Below are 19,623 nucleotides of genomic sequence, written 5' to 3' on the forward strand. Positions count from 1 at the left end.
AAGTTCAACATATTTCAGAGATCCCAGTCTTTCTACGAGAGACTCGAGTCTCTCAATTTTTCAGTTTTATTCATTTAGTCTCTCTGTGAGAGACTCGAATCTCTGAATTAACAATTTTATCGTTCGAGTCTCTCATACAGAGACTGTGAGAGATCCATAAAAAACACCTAGGCAATAACTGAGAGACTGTGAAAAACTGTGAGAGACGCTCTCAGAAACGCTGAAAGACTCTGAGAGACTGGAGAGAGACTGAAATGTTTTGTCTAGGGGAGGTAGAATATCATCTGGAGGAGAAAAGAGGAAGGATGAGGAAATAACAGTAATCAGTTACCTACAATACAACTGATTATCTATCTATTTACTGTTGTAAAACATGGGTAATGATAATAATTGTTTAGATCTTTAGATTTAAATGTTAAAATTGAGGTCAAAACACTATTATTGTTAATAAATATACTTCAGAAAAGCTGTTAATAAGTAATAGACAAACACAACCCTCTGTTCTTTTGTAAATAAAAGTAGTGTTTATAAAATCAATTGTTTAGATCGGAATGCTTTGATTATCAAAAGATACAGATTTATACTAAATTTTATATGTTACTTATGACCATTTAAATCATTTTATGTTTAATAATTAAGGCATTCCATTAGTAGGGGGGATGAATTCTCGGTATTTAACTCGTATTGAACGCAGAGAAAGTGGAACGTCTTTAAGTAGAACCTGGATAAGTTGAAAACCTCTAAAACTCGAAAAATTGTTTTGTTCTCTTCCCTTCAAGCCCCAAAACCTCCATTACTCGAAATCTCAACCCTAGTCGAAATAATCAGTCAGTCCCTGCAAGCCATTTTGGTACATATTTTCCCTCTATAATTCGAAAAATTAAATTGGACCTCTGTTTCTCGAACATAGTAATGTTTTATTTTACAACCTTTACAACTCGATAATTTGAAACTTATTACGTATATAGTTTGAAGAAAACTAAGTTATCGACTTTAAGGATTTGCCGACAATGTAATTTGTGACATTGCTTCTTAGAAAACAATCTAGGAGTATAGAATAGGAATAAATCTTGACCTCTACAAGTCGAATCAAAATCTGCCTAAGTCAAAATTCTCCCTAAGNTTGAATGTAATAAGTACATCTATAGTTTGAAGAAAACTAAGTTATCGACTTTAAGGATTTGCCGACAATGTAATTTGTGACATTGCTTCTTAGAAAACAATCTAGGAGTATAGAATAGGAATAAATCTTGACCTCTACAAGTCGAATCAAAATCTGCCTAAGTCAAAATTCTCCCTAAGTCGAAAACTCTATAACTCATTAAATGTCCTGTCGTCCGATTTTTCCAATAACATATCCTGTACATTCTTGTATAGGTTTCTTTACTTGTGCCTCTTTATTTGAATATGTCCTATACTCATTTCTCTATAACGCCTTTTTGCGTTTATTTCGGAAATCAATTAATTCCTTTAAGGATTGCCATTTAGAATATTGATCTTTTTTGTTCTAATAGACATACTTTGGGCCACCTGTCATTACTCATTCTATCCACCTCACACATATATATACACGTCGTTATGCTGTTGGTTATTCTAATACAGTTCACTCCTAACTCTGTTCCTCACATATATGTTTTACAGTGTTCCTAGACACTCCCAAAATGAGCTTACAGGTTCCCGTTTGTAACTTGCACAATGTACATAGCTCCGAAATTCTCCTCATGTTTCCTCTCTCGCATAAAAAATATCAACCTAACTAACGAGTTAATTAGATAAGCTTCTTCTTTCACAAGATCTGTTTTCCAAAGTTGAATGTAATATATAGTATAGACTTAATTTAGACAGTTACTGATTTTTTACTTGGCATTCGTAATATAATTCGTTATTATAAAGACGTTTCACAACGAATAATGTACTATAAATAGCATTAATTTACTTCGAAAATTAACTCTGAATTTCTTTTTATAATTACTTATCGTACTATCTAAAAAATACGGTAGTACATTCGCTTTCAATATTTTATAAACCATTAATTAATTTTTCAGTGGTGTAGATTATGTAGTAATGGTGGTGTTTGAAAATTTGGAATAAAAACCTTGGTATAAGTCAGTAAAAAGAGTTAGATTAAAATCGAAGTCACAATTGCCTTTTTTTTTTTTCGTAAAAATAACTTTCGTAATCTTTTGCTTTCGGTGATTTAGAGTCTGTAACTTTCCTGAAAGTGAAATTGAAAACGAAACGAACGTCCCTAAATGGTTGTGTTAATGGCCGAGTTTTCCGGCTCGATTCACTTACAACTACATGATACAAAATTTCACCATAAAATTTATAGATGTCGATAAAAATTCCAATGGATCGTATCCATAAAAGCTTTACATGAAATGATAAATTTGACGTTAGAAGATGGATCGTACTGTTATCTTACGGAGATCGTCCTTTAAAAGAAGCTTTTGCACATTCAATGATCACCGTCTGAACAATTTATTTCTGTTTTTCGTATTTCTGCTGCAATCATTCCATTTTTACAGAGTCACGATATGAAAAAGGAGTTATTACCAAAGATACTTTAATTTCTACAAAGTTTTAGAAAGACATCACAAATTAGTTCATGCTTATTGGTGCCCATTTTTATGTTCAATTTAGAAAATATTCTATTTAGTGACGAGATATAAATATGGAAGGATGAATATTTTGTTTTGATAGGACCCGAGATAAAAATGTTCAGTTTCTCAGAGTCTCTGAAAGCGAGACTCGAGTTTCCGTTTCTCATCGAGTCTCTCTGGTGTTGCTGAGAGAGACTGTCGGGAGACTTTCAAAAAAACTGTTTAGCGTCTCTGAACAGAGACTCGAGTCGCTCATAGAGAGATCCTCATTTCTGCGTCCAGTCTCTGAACGAGAGACTCGAATCTCTCAGTAAGTGGTGTCTCGATAGACATGTTTAAAATTTTCTAAGTTCAACATATTTTAGAGATCCCAGTCTTTCTACGAGAGACTCGAGTCTCTCAATTTTTTAGTTTTATTCATTTAGTCTCTCTGTGAGAGACTCGAATCTCTGAATTAACAATTTTATCGTTCGAGTCTCTCATACAGAGACTGTGAGAGATCCATAAAAAACACCTAGGCAATAACTGAGAGACTGTGAAAAACTGTGAGAGACGCTCTCAGAAACGCTGAAAGACTCTGAGAGACTGGAGAGAGACTGAAATGTTTTGTCTAGGGGAGGTAGAATATCATCTGGAGGAGAAAAGAGGAAGGATGAGGAAATAACAGTAATCAGTTACCTACAATACAACTGATTATCTATCTATTTACTGTTGTAAAACATGGGTAATGATAATAATTGTTTAGATCTTTAGATTTAAATGTTAAAATTGAGGTCAAAACACTATTATTGTTAATAAATATACTTCAGAAAAGCTGTTAATAAGTAATAGACAAACACAACCCTCTGTTCTTTTGTAAATAAAAGTAGTGTTTATAAAATCAATTGTTTAGATCGGAATGCTTTTATCTATGCCAGATCGGCAGTAAATTAGCTACCCGTTAATTAAAAGAACATATAAAAGACATCAATGAATATAAAAGGTTATGTTCTAGCACAATGTATTGAAAATAAACACAATGTAGATAAACATAATATTGAATTATAATAACATGCTGAAAAGAAAAGTAAACGCTTAATATGCTGAAACAAATAGAAACTAGAAAAGCTTTTAAATGTAGATAAAGATAATTTCACTAATCTTTAGTTTCATTTTCAGAATAATTTGGAATATAATGGGATATATATTTGGGGTTTTTCGTTAATAGTATTCTATGGATTTTACGCTCAACCCTTATGGAATATCGGCTTCGGTAAAATTGGCTGAAATATTGGAGGATGTTGTTGTTTATTACCTTACGATTAAAAGTTTTCAAGGGCACGAGGTCAAAAAATAAAATGTTTCTGAGTTATGAATTAAAATAGCACACGATATTCAGTCTATCTAATGTATAATTGGTGGGATAAATGACAACAACTTTTATATAGAACCTTTCTACATATCTAAAGCACCTGAAATGCTGTCCCGTCAGTCATACGTCCATTACAACTTTTGATCAGAAAGAACATGCAGGCAATTTGACCACAGGGGGATTGTTTGTAAGTTAGCGATATTGTTTTATGACTGTTCCCAAGATTCATTGTAAAAAGTAGTTTGAGCAAAATTTCAACCGACCTATTTCCATAACGGGAACTGATTCCGGGTTTATAACAGGCACACGAATAAACTACAAAACGCGAAATTTAGTAAATAGTTTGTTATAACTATAGGGTTGTTCGGAAAGTCATTTCGTTTTTTTTTTTGTGGAAATGAAAGACAGTTTTCGTATAATAAACAAATACTTTATTAAATTATATATTGACCGTTCTGGTCCAACACCTTTTGCCATCTTTCTGGTAGTAGCATAATTCCACGCTCATAAAATTTTTGGTCTTTGCTGGCAAAAAACTGATCGAGGAGGTTTTTGACCTCCTCATTTGAGGTGAAGGTTTTACCGTCTATAAAATTTTGGAGTGACCGGAACAAATAATAATCCGATGGTGGCAGGTCTGGAGAATATGGTGGGTGTAGCATATGATCATTTCATCACACTGTGAATTCTTTAGGTGAAGGAACTGCTTCTTTAATTTAATTTACCAATCAACAAAATACGTTTTTATGAATGGCATTATTAATAGTAAAGCTTTTTTCCTAAGGTTCTACCCTCTTTGAGGGTTTCCTGTGGTAGGTAAATAGAATTAAGTCATTAATGAAATTACTATAATACAAATAAGTCTGTAACCAAAATGGTTGATTGCCAATTCCCGTGAACCTATAAATTAAAATTTTTCATTGAATCACTGCGGTCCCCTTTTCCTTTGACCGTTTCACGTCTGTTATTTGTACGTCGGTGGATTATCGGCGTTAGTTATTAGCCAAAGTAGGTCCTACAAATGTGATATTGCCCGCTATATTGAGCCCCATAATCGGACGCATTTGGCTGAATTGGATAATACACCAACCTATTAGTTTTATTGCTGCGGAGGGAAACTTCCCAAAAGGAGATTACGACTTCATTTGCTCTGATGGAGTTTATACCTAATGTCTAAAACGACTGGGGGATAGATAGTAGTATGTATAACGCACTATTTGCATACAAGTTCTATTAGGATAATATACGACCGAGCACGATCCCGTTCCGTTCCGTTCGTTTGTTCTTTGATATGTAAACGTATTCAAGTGACTGGGTACTTCGGCTGTAGTAACGCAAAGGAAGAAATTCTCATAGAGATGGAAAGCTCAGCGATGCGACGCGACGACGCTATAGCGTTTATTGTTACTTTTTCTTTCGTTTAAAAGGATACGAACGCAAGAGCTTTTGACAAGTAAAATGACAGCAAACATGTACCTACTGAAAACCAAATTTGTTTTTTTTCTTGTTTTTATTTATTTTATTTATTTATTTTCTTGAATCAATAAAGGTACGTACTGATCTTAATTTATAAACATCATCTNAATAATTTAATCGCGGTTTATAATAATGTTTATTAAGGTAAACACCTTTAGTCTTTAGTTCTTTTCAGTTCCTGAAGAAGGAAACGTTGTTAACTGAAAGGTGTTGTGTTCTAGCGCTGAGCTTTGAGCTTTGAGCTTTTTGATGTTCTACTCTACAACACCGCCCATGTTTTCTGGTCCTCTAGAAACTACTAGACATGAAGTACGATTTCGATCTTCTTACGTTTCATCAGCAAGCCACAGGCAGTAATTTAATGCTTTACCTTATGAACAATGAAGTTAAATTGTCTACGACGTCATTTTCAAAATTCGTCAGCAATTTTAAGAAGTTAAAGAATTGCGTGCAAGAGTTCTGTACATCAGATAATTCCTTTGACAAATAGAACCGTTTGTGTTTGATATAATCAGTTCACAGCACGTGTAAATAGATGGATCAACTGATTTTTGTTGTTACTTTTTATATCGTTCTTCGGAAAAGTTATAGACTTCATATTTTGAGGTGGATATTCTTTGTTTGACAAGTTAACGAGCTCTGCTGGATTATTTCCAATATAGAACATATGTTACCGTTAAATTGTGATAACTTGTTGGTAATGTTATAACTTTATGAAGGGGTGGCTTATAGTGGCAAAAAAATCAACTGGGGAAAAATTTAGATGAATTATATACGCCTATGATATTCATGAACCTATTTTCAAAGAGGACAGGAACAAAATTTTTGTCTTTATTGGATTTAAATTACTTTTATTTTATTTTTTATTTTCTTGAATCAATAAAGGTACGTACTGATCTTAATTTATAAACATCATCTTTGGTTTTAAAAATATTTAACAGCGGATTAGTGACTCTATCTGTGTCACTAAGTATATTGAAAATTCTCTTCATAAATAACAAATCATAACAATCATGAAGTGACTTTACAGAAGATAAACCAGCAATCTTAGCAATATTAACGTAATCATGATCAAAGAAAGACAAGGGTTTGCCAATTTTGTAAGATAAGAATCTAAAAAACTTATGCTGAACCGCTTCCAATTTCATTATCATGGTTAAATAATGTGGAGACCAGATTTAAGAATTATAAAACATTATAGGGTCTTGTACATATAAATAATAGTACTTAAATTTACTGGCTGATCTAATGTTGTTCTTGATCTTGTTTTAGGAATTTAGTACCACAAAATGGGGTTTTCTCTAAATTAAAGAGAATTGGTTAAAGTAAAACGGCAAATTAACAAGCTGTCATAGTCCTGCAGGTTATCAGTATGGAAAAAAACTTTTGTGAATCGTGGGAATGGGTGGGTGGTGGTTCGGGTGAGAAAGATGAGACGGATGAAATGAAGACAGAAGAAAATAAAAGATTATCTGTGGAATATTACTGGCCCAGCATATGCCTAAGTGATCCAAGGAAACCACAGAAAAACTCGGATCAAGGCAGACGGACCCGGAATCGAACCGGCGTCCTCCCGAATATTAAGCATTGGTCTAAACCTCTAGGCCATGCCGCTCGGTATGGTGTAAAATATGAAGAACTCTGCACAATTTTTGACAATCGGTACTGTAGTAATGACAGAGAGAAACAAACTCTACAAATTGTTTAAATAGAGAGAAAGATGCACAAATATTATAAAGTACCAGCAGTGTTCGTTACCTGCGCCTATATTGCGTATCACGTAAAGTGGCGGCTCCAGCAATAAAACTGCCAAAAAGTGACCGCCCTACCAGAAATTACAATATTAAGGCATCATTCAAACGAAACACGTTTTGTATTCTGTTATCTAACCACTTGTACCTTCTCTTTTATCGAAACCTAAACGGAGGTTCGAATCGCAGCTGGACAGACAGACTCACTAATAAAGTTTGGACCGTCCTCTTGTTTAGTGTAGATGTCTGTCATTCGACAAAATAAGCTTATAAATCTTTTGAATGTTTTATTGCCTGAGCAGTCGCTTTACGTGATAAGGACTATTTTGCACATCACTAACGTTCATTAATAAAGACAATGACGAATATGAAATCTTGCATCATAAGAACCTAAAAGTTATAAACTCTTTCTTTTTGTAACAATGATAATTAGTAAATACTTTCAAACGATCAGTTACATATAAATAATTCACCCTCACAAAATCTGTTTATTAAACTACCCTCATTAATAACAACTGTATACGGCAAAACAATTGTTAAGTGTTTTAATACAATAGTTTTGTGGAAATTAACATTCAGTTCTATTTAAAAAAGAAACTATAAGTTTTCTTTAAGTATATTTAGATGCGGTTATAATCATTTTCTGTTATGTGTCGGAGATTACACGAATAGTTTTAATTGCCTCCTCAGATAAAATACGATCCAGCCAAAATTTAGATGAACGATTTCAGTTAATCCCTTGCGGCTATGGCTGGCTCGAACAAACCTCCTGAAGCAACCAGTAATTCGGACAGATAATTTATTTTGTTGAAAATACCAGTCGGACCTTACGCATTAAGCCAAACTGTTGTATGTGTACAGGAAAACGTTCTGTATCGGAAAATTTAAGCGAAAATTGTAACAACCAGCGAGTGAAGTATTATAAGCGCGAGCTTTGGAATAAGAGGTGGCAAGGTGGAGGTAATTTTCAAGCTTTTGGTCCACGTCTAACACATGAAGGCACGAACTTGCGATAACTCCAGAAATTGGGAAGGAAAGAAGAAGGTAGAGAAGGACGTGAAGAAGAAGGTATTGCCGGTCCGTAAAGCACATGTCAAATTGCGCACCCAACGAAATTTGTTATTATTAGCGTACGTGGAAATTCAGGTTGGTGCCGTTTTAAGAGTTCAACTTTCTCACCTGAGGCTTACGTCTATTTAAGCGTAATTTAGAGCTTGTTATAACGAACAAAAGAACACAGCTTTTTGCAGACTACGCACGAAAAGATAATTTAATGGCAGTTACGAAAGCATAACTGTTATATCTCTTCATAAAAAAGAGAAAACGAGACGCTTGTCAGGAATTATCCAGTGAGTAGCTTAGATACGGAAAGAAATTCTAAAAATAAATATATTTCTTTTGTGTTTTATAAATCTCTTTCTGTTATTTACACTGTTAACTTCATTATTAGTGAGATCCTTTGAATTTTTGTGGCGTTAATTCAAAGTATTAGCGAATTAATTTTTGGGACTCGGGTTCGATTCCCGGCAAGGGAGTGTCAGCAGCATCAATTTTTCCTCATTAAGTTGAGAATATTTGTAGTGGGTAAAATTAATTCAATAATTAATTCACTAATACACTGTTAACTTCCTAAACCTAACTAAACTAAGAGGAATGGGATAGACGACCCTTTCATGATGATACATTGAAGTAAAATACTAACGAGAAATCACCGTGAAGTTACAGTACAAATTCATTAAACCGTTCTCGTATATAGAAGGTCAGGGCACATTAAAATCGATTTTTGATCGCCTGCAAAAAACGCCGGCATTTTAGGATCGACCAAAGCAGTGACTCTATCTATCCTAAGGAGTATCTTTAGATTATGGTAACGTTAAATTATTTGACTTTGGCTTACTAAATAAATAACGTTTCATACCAGAACATAAAAAAATGTAATATTCCTGCTATTTTTGACGTAGACAATGAATATGTTCTTATGCAGATGCTGAATGATATGTACTATAGATACAGTATTGTGTAAATTGTTTTTGAGCTATATGAATTATTTTGTATTTATTGTAAATGTTCAGTGGTAAGAGGTCATTAAAACCTGTCAATAAAATCCTTATTAATACTCCTTGATGTTGAAAGACAGATTTACATTAAGTACATAGCTAGATTCAATATTATTATAATGCCTTGGATATAATTTTAAAAATGGTGGAGGCGCAGGACATAATTGTACTGTTTATATTTGTATAGGTATTGCGTTTTTAATTTATTAATTACAACTGTAAGGACAATATTTAATACATTTAGCTTAATTGTTTATAAAATATATATCCATCATTTAATTATAATTTCTGCATTTACTCAAGTATCTAGGGTTATTGCTATTTTTATAAGAAAGTTTCAGAACTGCAACTAATCGAATGTTTAGCTTTAATGGAGTAGCAAAAAACAAATTTCTACAAATGTAACTTTAATGGCTTCTATATTGCTTATAAAACTTTTGTAATGGGGGTGCATATATTCTAAAGACTGTCTATTCCTTTTTTTGTAACCTGGGGTAAATATGTAATAGTGATTTAACATCACTAACAGAAAGCTTATCAAAAGTTGCTTTAAAATTAAATATACGATATGTAGAGAAAGTTATTGAACAACTGGTTCAAACATTGGCTATTTACTCTAAAACGTATTTTTATTTTAATTTCAGAAATACCCTAATTATTTTTTAACTAGTATTTATTTGAAGTTCTGATACAAAGCAGGTTAATTTTTTGTGCTACTTTTACTAAATACCTACTTCAGGAAATTATTCAATAAATACGTTATTAAAAGCGAAAATTGTCCTTGTGAAATAACAGGGTTCTACATCAATCCACAACTCCCCTTAACGTTTCATAAAATTTCAATAAATCATTCCAATCCTTGTAATTAATCAATTCTATCCTCTGAATGTAGAATAAGTTTCATAAAATTATTGATAAAAACTTACTCATTTCTCACATAGGAATTATTCTTAGTCACGAACATGTGAAGGTATTAGTAACCGCTACTCAATGAGGGATTTTTGGAGATTTTGTATTAGAAGTAAAGCCTTTTTTTATAGTCGTATTAATTTAATATCCTCGGTCAGTTGAAAAACAGTATTTCTCACTATCACTTCTACTATTCGTTATAAAAATTTGCAACAAAAAGGCAGAGTCACGTGACGGAACATAATCACTGGTGCGGATGTTCCGCAAGGAACAATGAATGTAACGTTCTGTTTTAACTTACCGTTATGAACTAAAAGTGTAGAATCCCTGGCAAGGGCAAGTTCAGAATCGGTGAGAGTGGCGTCGGATGCGTTTTCTGAGGTGGGGGTGTCGCTTAAGCCCTGGGGCTGTTGGTACAGGGGGTGCTGGTACGTGTGCTGTGAGCCGAAACGCCTAGCTGGCGATGGACATTCTTCGCTCTCTGAGCCACTGACGCTGTATGCGGGGTACAATCGCCCCTTGCCTGAAACAAAACAGATACATGGAGTTCCTTGTCTGGCAATGTGCAATGCCACATTCGGACTAGCTGGGGTGATGAGGAGCGATTATGTAAAACAGAAGGCAAGTGCACGAAGGGTAAGCGCGAATAAAGAGTCCAATTATGGGAAAAAATCGGTGCCAATATGTACGTAAGCACCTACCTATTCGCAACGGGGGGGCGTTCGAGTGTGAAAGGACAAAGAGATTAGCAACTGGAGAGGGTCTAAAAGGCCAATACACACTTAAAAGTCTCGACGAGTTCTTTGTGCGAATCCGCTAAATATGTCTTCATATTTTGACTGAAGTTAGTACACGCAGAAAACTAAATTTTTATGACAACGCAAGAATTACGATTTTCGATTGTAAATTTACCGTAGAAATAGTAGAATTTACTAGGTAACCTGTAATAATCTCAATTTTGACGTTTTTCTTAATTATCACAATTAAATTTGCAATATTAACTAAAGTACCTAGTAAATTTATTTCTGCTGGATTTTATTTTTACATATTCGGGTCCAAATTGTAATTTTTATTATTTTCATTTACGAAGCAACGGACTAGTGGGATGAATTGTGTAAATATCGCTTTAATATTTAGGTAAATTTCATTTCTTCCGTGTACTGTTTATTTGAATTTCTGAGTCTTAAAATAGTCGCAAGCATCATTTTTGAATCCTTGATTCTTTTAAGGCGTTAATACACCTTAGTTTTTCATGATAGATTATTTGTTATCTTTGTGTTTATTAATTTTTGTTGTTGTGTTTATTAATTTTTGTTGTTTTCCTATAGGTAAACAATTTTAAAACACTAAATTTATTTACTAATTAAAATTAATTCTACAAAGACAAGGGCCTCGCCTACCCGCCTGGAGCTTTGCAAAGGCTAATAAGTATTAAGAAAATGTAGTGTATCACAAAAAGTCAATAAAAAGAAACAGTGCTTAATTATCTACGGCAAAACGTTCATCTTATTTATTTATCTAAAGTTGATGCTGTTACTTAAGAAATTAATTTTTATTGTAACCTAGGAAACGTTTTTTTTTTCATTTCGCAAACATAGATACTTCATCACTTCCATTGTTTGCAAGTAAAATGGAATTGGCACTTTCTTGGTGGAAATTCTTCATTTAATTTGTTAAAAAATCACGTTAGTTATTTATATAGTAAATTGTGAGTTATGACATCGAACGAATAGGTTAAAAGCGTTGTAATAATTTGTATGAATAAAAAGTATGTGATATCATTCTTAATTCCTAATTAGATCGTACTTTAATGTGGTACATAACATAGATAAGAAGGTAAATATTTCGGACATAAACAGGGTAGCTTGTGTGGCAAGGACAAAAAATCGACAATGTAGTTTCTGGCAGTTTCATTATAGTGCAATCCTTATTTACGATTAGATGGAAATTATTATAAGTTTTATGTATGGTGTACAAAAATGATAAAAAATAACGCCAATAATTGTGAGTGGGGTAGGCACGCTATCGTCTATTTCAGTATCAATATTCTTTCTATTTTCTAGTTTTTAGTTTCTTAAACTTACTAATCCCGAAATATTTTCCAATATTAAATCTAGTGTAGGCTGTTTTCAGAAAAAGTGGGTTCGTAATTTATAAAATAGAAAAAAGTTTGAGATTTCCATTTAAAGTAGATAGAAAGAAAAGTTAGTTGAAAGGTGGATTAAAGAAAATAGTTTCCAGGAACAGTGGGAAGAATAAGAAGGTATTAATGGCACCTGGCGTCGCTGCCGGGAAAAATATTCCTCGAAAATCCATTATTCGGAAAGAGGTCTGGTTGGCGGCCGGCAACTTGCTACATGGTAAGTGCAATTAAAAACTTAAAGTTGCGCTTGGGCAAATATTTTCACAGCAGCTGCTACTGTAAACAACCTCTCGTCGAGCACCAAAGCCCTGGTTTAATTTCCTAATTTCTGTATTAATAGCATTAGAGTCCTTCAGTGAGGAATATTAAAATTTCAGAAGGAGTAAAATGAAAACTGTAAATTGTGAGCCAACCAAACGCTGAGCGCCTTTGCCGTGCAAACGACTTTTTCTCAACTTAGTTTTCTTAATTGAATTACCTTTATTTAAGCTGCATAATATTAAAACGAGAACGCACAAATGGAAACGAATTCGTCTGTGAATGTCCCGGAAGACCAAATCGAATGAGAATTGTGGTATTCTTTACAAAGTTGGTAAAACGGACCGAGATGGAGATTTTTTGAACAAATCCGACAATTAATTTAAAATCTCCACGGGATTCAAGTAAGAAGTTCCTTACTTTTCCCAAGACTACCGTAACTATTACACTTAATACAATTTCATATTGTGTACGAGGGTGCGTTTTTAGGTTCGCGGAATAGGTAAGTAAGTCATTAGTTAGGGTACTTACTCCAGTCTCGACTAATTAAGCAACTCATTATTAGTATAAATACCAAGTTTTATCGTAATTAAATCAATAGCCTGTGAGCTATCGTAGACGAAACAAGTCAATCGGGAATAAATTGTGACATATGGAGAAAATCGTGTACCCCGCTGTTATAAAGTTCCTTACCAAGCAAGAAAAATCAGTTCTAACCATACTGGAAGTGACGTCATCCGTTTACGGGGAATCTTGGTTTACAAGTGGTATACCTTCGTTAAGCAAGGTATGGACTTACCTGAAGACTATTCACAGGACTCTGAAAGTGAGACTCGAGTCTGCATCTCTCATCGAGTCTCTCTGGTATCACTGAGAGAGACTGTCGAGAGACTGTCAAAAAAGCTGTTTAGCGTCTATGAACGAGAGACTCGAATCGCTCATAGAGAGATCCTCATTTCGTATCCAGTCTCTGAACGAGAGACTCGAATCTCTCAATAAGTGGTGTCTCGATAGACATGGTTAATATTTTCTAAGTTCAACATATTTCAGAGTTCATTCAGTCTCTCTGTGAGAGACTCGAATCTCTGAATTAACAATTTTATCATTCAAGTCTCTCATACAGAGACTGTGAGAGATCCATAAAAACATCAATAACTGAGAGACTGTGAGAGACGCTCTCACAGACGCTGAAAGACTATAAGAGACTGGAGATACTGAAAATTTTTGTCTAGGGAAGATCATGACCGAATATGCTAATCCAAGACCAAGACTGTCTAAGTCTTGGTATTGCTCTTGCTTTGCTCACCACTAGTTCCTTATCATAACTTCTGAACGAAGTACCCTGCATAAAAGACAATATTTTTGAGATGTGTGGAGGTTATTTTTCTTGTACCTGTCCTTAATATAAATTGATTCCTCATTACTGACACTTTATATATTATTGTAATGTTACATTTCTATCTAAAGATATTCAGTTCATCATTTATTCGCTGGGAATGTGGGATATAGCCGCCTGTCAAGATAAGCCTGAAGAAATACAATCGGTAAGAAATTAATTCTAATAAATCCCGTACACACCTTTAATGAAGAATTTATTCGACAGAAGGCAAATACTTCCTACGATTAGTCGGCCACAATCAATGTTGTTCGGATTAAAGAAGCTCAAAATAGGTTCGTACAGATAGAGCTAATAGTCATTTTTGTTGCCATCCTTTCTGGAATCGATCGGAGGACTCGTTGGGCTTGTGATTCGTTTGCGCTAGCTTCCCTTTCTTACTACGACCGGAAATCAAAGATTTATGTTTCTTGCTGCGACAAGGGTGGATTTATTACTTTTAATAACTGACACAAGCGGCTTCCCGATACCTTTTCCCTCGAAGGGAACTGGGAAGTTGTACATTACGAAATTTGGAAGGAAATGTAAATGCGAAACGAAGTTTCCGCAAAACCAACGACATCAACTGCATAATTTCATCAACGAACTCCACCAGAAATACTTTTCAAGATGATCTTTCATAAACTTATTATTCAAGATTCTTTCCGTATAACGTTATAAAGTTGGGCACTTATTACATATTTTTCGCTTGAAAGTTTCACTCTAGACTACATGCATTTTGCAACATAGAGAAATGCAGTAGTGCATTAACACAAAAAATATATATATGAGTACCTTGTCGGTTAAACATGTACCAAAATAAATTCTATAAAATTAGTCCCACAACCAGCATAGCCATATGATGATATAGGTACAATTTAAACTGACTAATTCCTATGACTTAGCCCCCCGAGGCTGAATTGTACAGCATTAGATCGCTCGAGCGAAAGAAACGGAGCTTGTCACTTAGTTTACGATGAGGCAGTAGTAGAAAGTCTTCTCCGGAGCATACGCACCGCCTTTCATTAATTTTTTTAAACATTAATGTGAATTAATATTCAACCCTCTACAGGATATCTAAAACTAACGGGGAAAAATTGTTGTCACACCCACGCTGGGATTCGAACCGAGGACCTTTGGCTTTACGTATCAATGCTTTGACCATTAAGCTATGAAAGGTGACTGTAGTAACAACAACGAAACATGCCCACGAGGTTACTGAATCGTCGAAAGAAATGATAAAATATATAATTTTCAAGGTTAATAATACGTACATATATTTCTAATTTAAGGAGCGCAATTTTTGTAATACAATATTATATTTCATTATTTAATGATTAAATTATTTACCTAAGTTTCTCATTCTGAATATCAGGTAATTTGTCAACACTCAGTGATTATGATGTAGACCACACGTAACGTCTCTAATTTTGTATCTTTCTATTAATATTGTTCCCAAATACATAAAAGCGGAAAATTTCAAATTCAAAAATGTTTATTTTTACTGTCACGATTATTTGTTAACTTATTCATGTTGCGTAAAATTTTAAAGAATAACTGGGATAAAAAAAGCACAGTCTGAAAAGATGATGTACGTAACCCGTTTTAAGAGTAGCCAAAAATAGCCTCGTGTGCATTGAGACCGGAGGTTGTAAGTGTGACAAATATACGTAACTATATCGTAAGGGAAGTATTTCTTCTACGTCAGAAAGATAAATGATAGAACATAAATCGCACCAACTTCTAAACTTGGTCAGCAATGATGACAACATACATTTTTTAAAATCCTCAACTTTTACCCAACTATCGAAGGAATCTCTCTCAAAAAATAAGCTAACTCGGCAAGAAATTGTCTAATAAAAAAGTTACAGTTATAGTTAGTTATAATAATGTTACAGTTGTAGTTAGTTATAATAATTTTATAGTTGTAATTAGTTATAGTAATGCTTGTCCTATTATTAGGTACGGTATATTGAAAATGTTTGGGGGTACCTAATGTCAATTAACGAAAATAAATTTTCTTTTCTCATTGTCGTCTGTTGACATTTTATATTGCTTATTTGAATTGCGAAATCTCGCTTGCACTTTTTGTACTACAGGGTGTCTTTGTGTTTTTGTTTACGTTATTTTTATCTATTTCAGTTGTAATGGAGTTTTTGGTGGAAAAAAATATATTAATCACATCTTTGACACTATCAATAATCACACTAAATAGAGTGTACCCCGAAATCGTCGTATAATCTATGCATCATACGATGAGAGAATGAAGCCTCAAACTTTAAGCTAAAGAGTCCTTCGTCCTTATTTGACTAACTCTGAATATGGTGATGTTAGAGGTGTAATTCTTTTGAACATCCTATTTATAAATAATTTAACATTTTCTGGAATCTGTACATCAGTGTATATATCGTCATAATATATACGACAGTAAAAATTGGTCAGTTTCCGTAATAATCCTTTGATAATCGTCGAAATACCAAGACGACGGTGTACATAAAATTTGCATTCTTTTAGGTAATATTCTACTATTGGATAAGGTAGAACACTCAAGTGTCGATCAGTATGATAGAAGTACCAACATTATATGGTACTAGGAGTAAAAGAGTAGCCACTAGTAGATAGAAGAGAACATTGGATTTGTAATACCTCGATTCTCATAGTGCTTCAGAAGACGCCCAACGAAAGCCAATTGCACCTCTGCCCCTGTTTTTTATTCTAACAGGGCCTCAAAGCTTCAATAACGTTTTATCAATGTACACCCCAGACCTGACACGACAAATTTATTTTATCCATAACTGTTTTGTTTGCATTTGGCCGCCGGAATTTTATACGACGCGACGGCAGTTTTATCCAATCAGATTGAGTAATGGAAGGCGAAAAACGTTTACGAAAATTGGCTAACCGATATATTTACAGATGAATATTGCTAGATACTACGAAATATTAATGCTCTTTTATACATATATGTTAAATACGGGGTGAGTGTAACTCCGAATTGATTACATATTTTGAACCAACAAAAAATTTACATATAATGTATGTTGAGATGAAATGTGAAAATCTATCTCTTCGAAACGAGACATCAAATCCGTAAAACCACGTTGGCATATGTCCTGCCCAATTCTTGCGATTTCTGCTAGTGTTCGGACCTTAAATTGACGTAGGTTATCCAGGGAATCCACGTAAACTCGACATTTGAGACATCCCCATCGGAAAAAATCAGATGGAGTCAAGTCACGACTCCGCGGTGGTCAATTAATGTCATCTCTACGCGAAATAACTGGGTTCGGAAACACTTTTCTAATTGCCTTTCGTGCAAAGCGTTTTGTGCGACTTGTGGTTCCATCATGGTTCTATCTTGTTAGAACCATTCCTACACAAAAATTTTCAATCTCTCCCCAGTCTCTCAGAGTCTTTCAGCGTTTCTGAGAGCGTCTCTCACAGTCTTTCACAGTCTCTCAGTTATTGCGTAGGTGTTTTTATGGATCTCTCAGTCTCTCTCCCACAAAGAGACTGAATGAATAAAACTGAAAAATTGAAAGACTGGAGTCTCTCGTAGAAAAACTGGGATCTCTGAAATATGTTGAACTTAGAAAATATTAACCATGTCTATCGAGACACCACTTATTGAGAGATTCGAGTCTCTCGTTCAGAGACTAGATACGAAATTAGGATCTCTCTATGAGCGATTCGAGTCTCTCGTTCATAGACGCTAAACAGCTTTTTTGACAGTCTCTCGAGAGTTTCTCTCAGCGACACCAAAGAAACTCGATGGGAAGGAGACTCGAGTCTCGCTTTTAGAGACTCTGAGAGACTGAACATTTTTATCTCGGGATGTTGTTGGGTCATATCCATCTCATTGTATCTGACAAATTCCGTGCTATCTGTTACTATGTCCATCGCGTGATTACTCCCATTATTATATCACTCGTTGTTTCAAAAATAAATATGCAACAAATTTTGAGTTGCCCTGTACATGCTTGGTATTTTAAAATAAAAGATCTAATTTCAGGTACTACAGTACTCATTCAATAGCTAACTAAATAATATCTATGACTTGAAATCTTGTTATTCATTACTTATTAGTCATATTATTAAGAATGTTCAGTTCATACCTTTCCTTCACTGAGGTAGAAAATTTTTCTTTTTCTGCCTATCTTACTTTTTTATGACAAAGGCATTTCCAGGAATTAGCACTTTATAAATGAAGGCTCGTTTTAATTAACTAATTAAAAGGCCAACAAAAAACTGCACGTTTGTTAAAAGAAAAATGTTCTTCGCGTTTCTAGTGAAACGTTATAGGAGCTAATGCATTTTTTACAAACAGTAATCAAAATAACAATTATATTAATCTGTAATCACTAAATACTTAAAAATACAAAAAATTGAACAAGGAAATCAATTTAAAAGTATGATTACTAGAAAATGTAATCGTTTGTTTATGATTGATTTAAGAAATCGTTTACATGTATGGAAAAGTGTTTTCTTGATATCATTTATAGTAAATCAATAAATAGGTCCGGCGCGACGTTCCATCTAATCTAGCCATGATTCAGTTGTCGTTGTCGGGCAATCATCCCCGCGTCCCTGGGGTGACATTGCGTTTCACACCTAGCAGCATCGTTCATATTCGGGTGCGGAGAATATTACGGCTGCGATGTCTGTTAGGGCTTTGTCAGGACGTTCTCGAAGGAGTCGGTTGTGCGAAGCTCTCGACGTCAATTCCCAAGGGTCTCCGCGCCACGCTGCCGCCATCAGCACCATCGCCATCCCTCGAATCGGGGAAACGTAGAGCCAAGTCGGAGTCGAAGTGTTGCCAATTTAAATTCAAATAGTTCGCATGAGATTTGCCGAAGCGTCGGGAAAACTTGTAGGCCGAGGTTTGGAAAAGGGAATCTTTTTCGATTAGATAAGTTCCGTTGGACTTTTTTGGCGACAGGAATGATGTTTATGCGTCACGACGCGGCCTTTTGTTTTTCTCAAGAAAACTTGCCACTTATGCGAATAAAATAAAAGAAATGAAAAGCGAACCATACAGGTCCGTATTTGTTAAAGGTGCAAATGAGTTTCTATAAAGTTGAAGGGAAAATATCTACAACTATCAGTGTTTTTCATTTTGACATCATCTAGTTTAATGAACTACTGGAAATACATGTAACATATTAAAATATTACTTTTAACATAAAAACTTCATTAATTCATTCTCCTACGATGGTAAAATATATCTTAATCGATTTCGAAGTAATTTTCGAATGCAGAGGTATTACAATTATTTAGAGAATAATGTGAGAATAAAAAGCTAGGAATAACAAATAATTTTCAAAGAATTTGTCATATTTCAGTATCTTATTGTAATAAAATTCAAAACCAGTTAGATGGTAAAATATATACTTTACTAGCAGCGAAACCCGGCGTTGCTCGGGTTATTATACATCGCGTGTTTAATGGTATCTAAAACTTTCTGGAACATTCCATATCGATTTTAACAGTTGCACACAATTTGGAACATTCTAGATCATTCCAGAAATTATTAGAACCTTCTAGAACATTCTAGATCGATTGTAACAGTTGCACACATTCTGGAGTTTTCTGGATCATTTCAGAAATTTTTAGAACTTTCCAAAAGGTCTCATAAGTTAGAAAAGGACAGATATATATTTTTTCACATTTTCGCCACCCACAAACACCCACTTCCACCTA

At 34.3% G+C, this 19,623-nt stretch overlaps 1 protein-coding gene across 4 annotated transcripts in view; it reads right to left on the reverse strand.

The window, feature by feature from the left end:
• The window catches only part of LOC108745102 (teneurin-m), a 286,594-nt gene that overhangs the window by 100,880 nt on the left and 166,091 nt on the right, over positions 1–19,623 (reverse strand). For all 4 annotated transcript variants that reach the window (XM_025975752.1, XM_025975751.1, XM_025975753.1 and 1 more), the window contains one exon: positions 10,449–10,670. In XM_025975752.1, the coding sequence (XP_025831537.1) occupies positions 10,449–10,670 (222 nt within the window). The remainder of the gene's footprint in view (positions 1–10,448; positions 10,671–19,623) is intronic.

This window comes from Agrilus planipennis, unplaced genomic scaffold (assembly GCF_000699045.2).
Source record: "Agrilus planipennis isolate EAB-ADULT unplaced genomic scaffold, Apla_2.0 scaffold37, whole genome shotgun sequence".
Lineage (NCBI taxonomy): Eukaryota > Metazoa > Arthropoda > Insecta > Coleoptera > Buprestidae > Agrilus > Agrilus planipennis.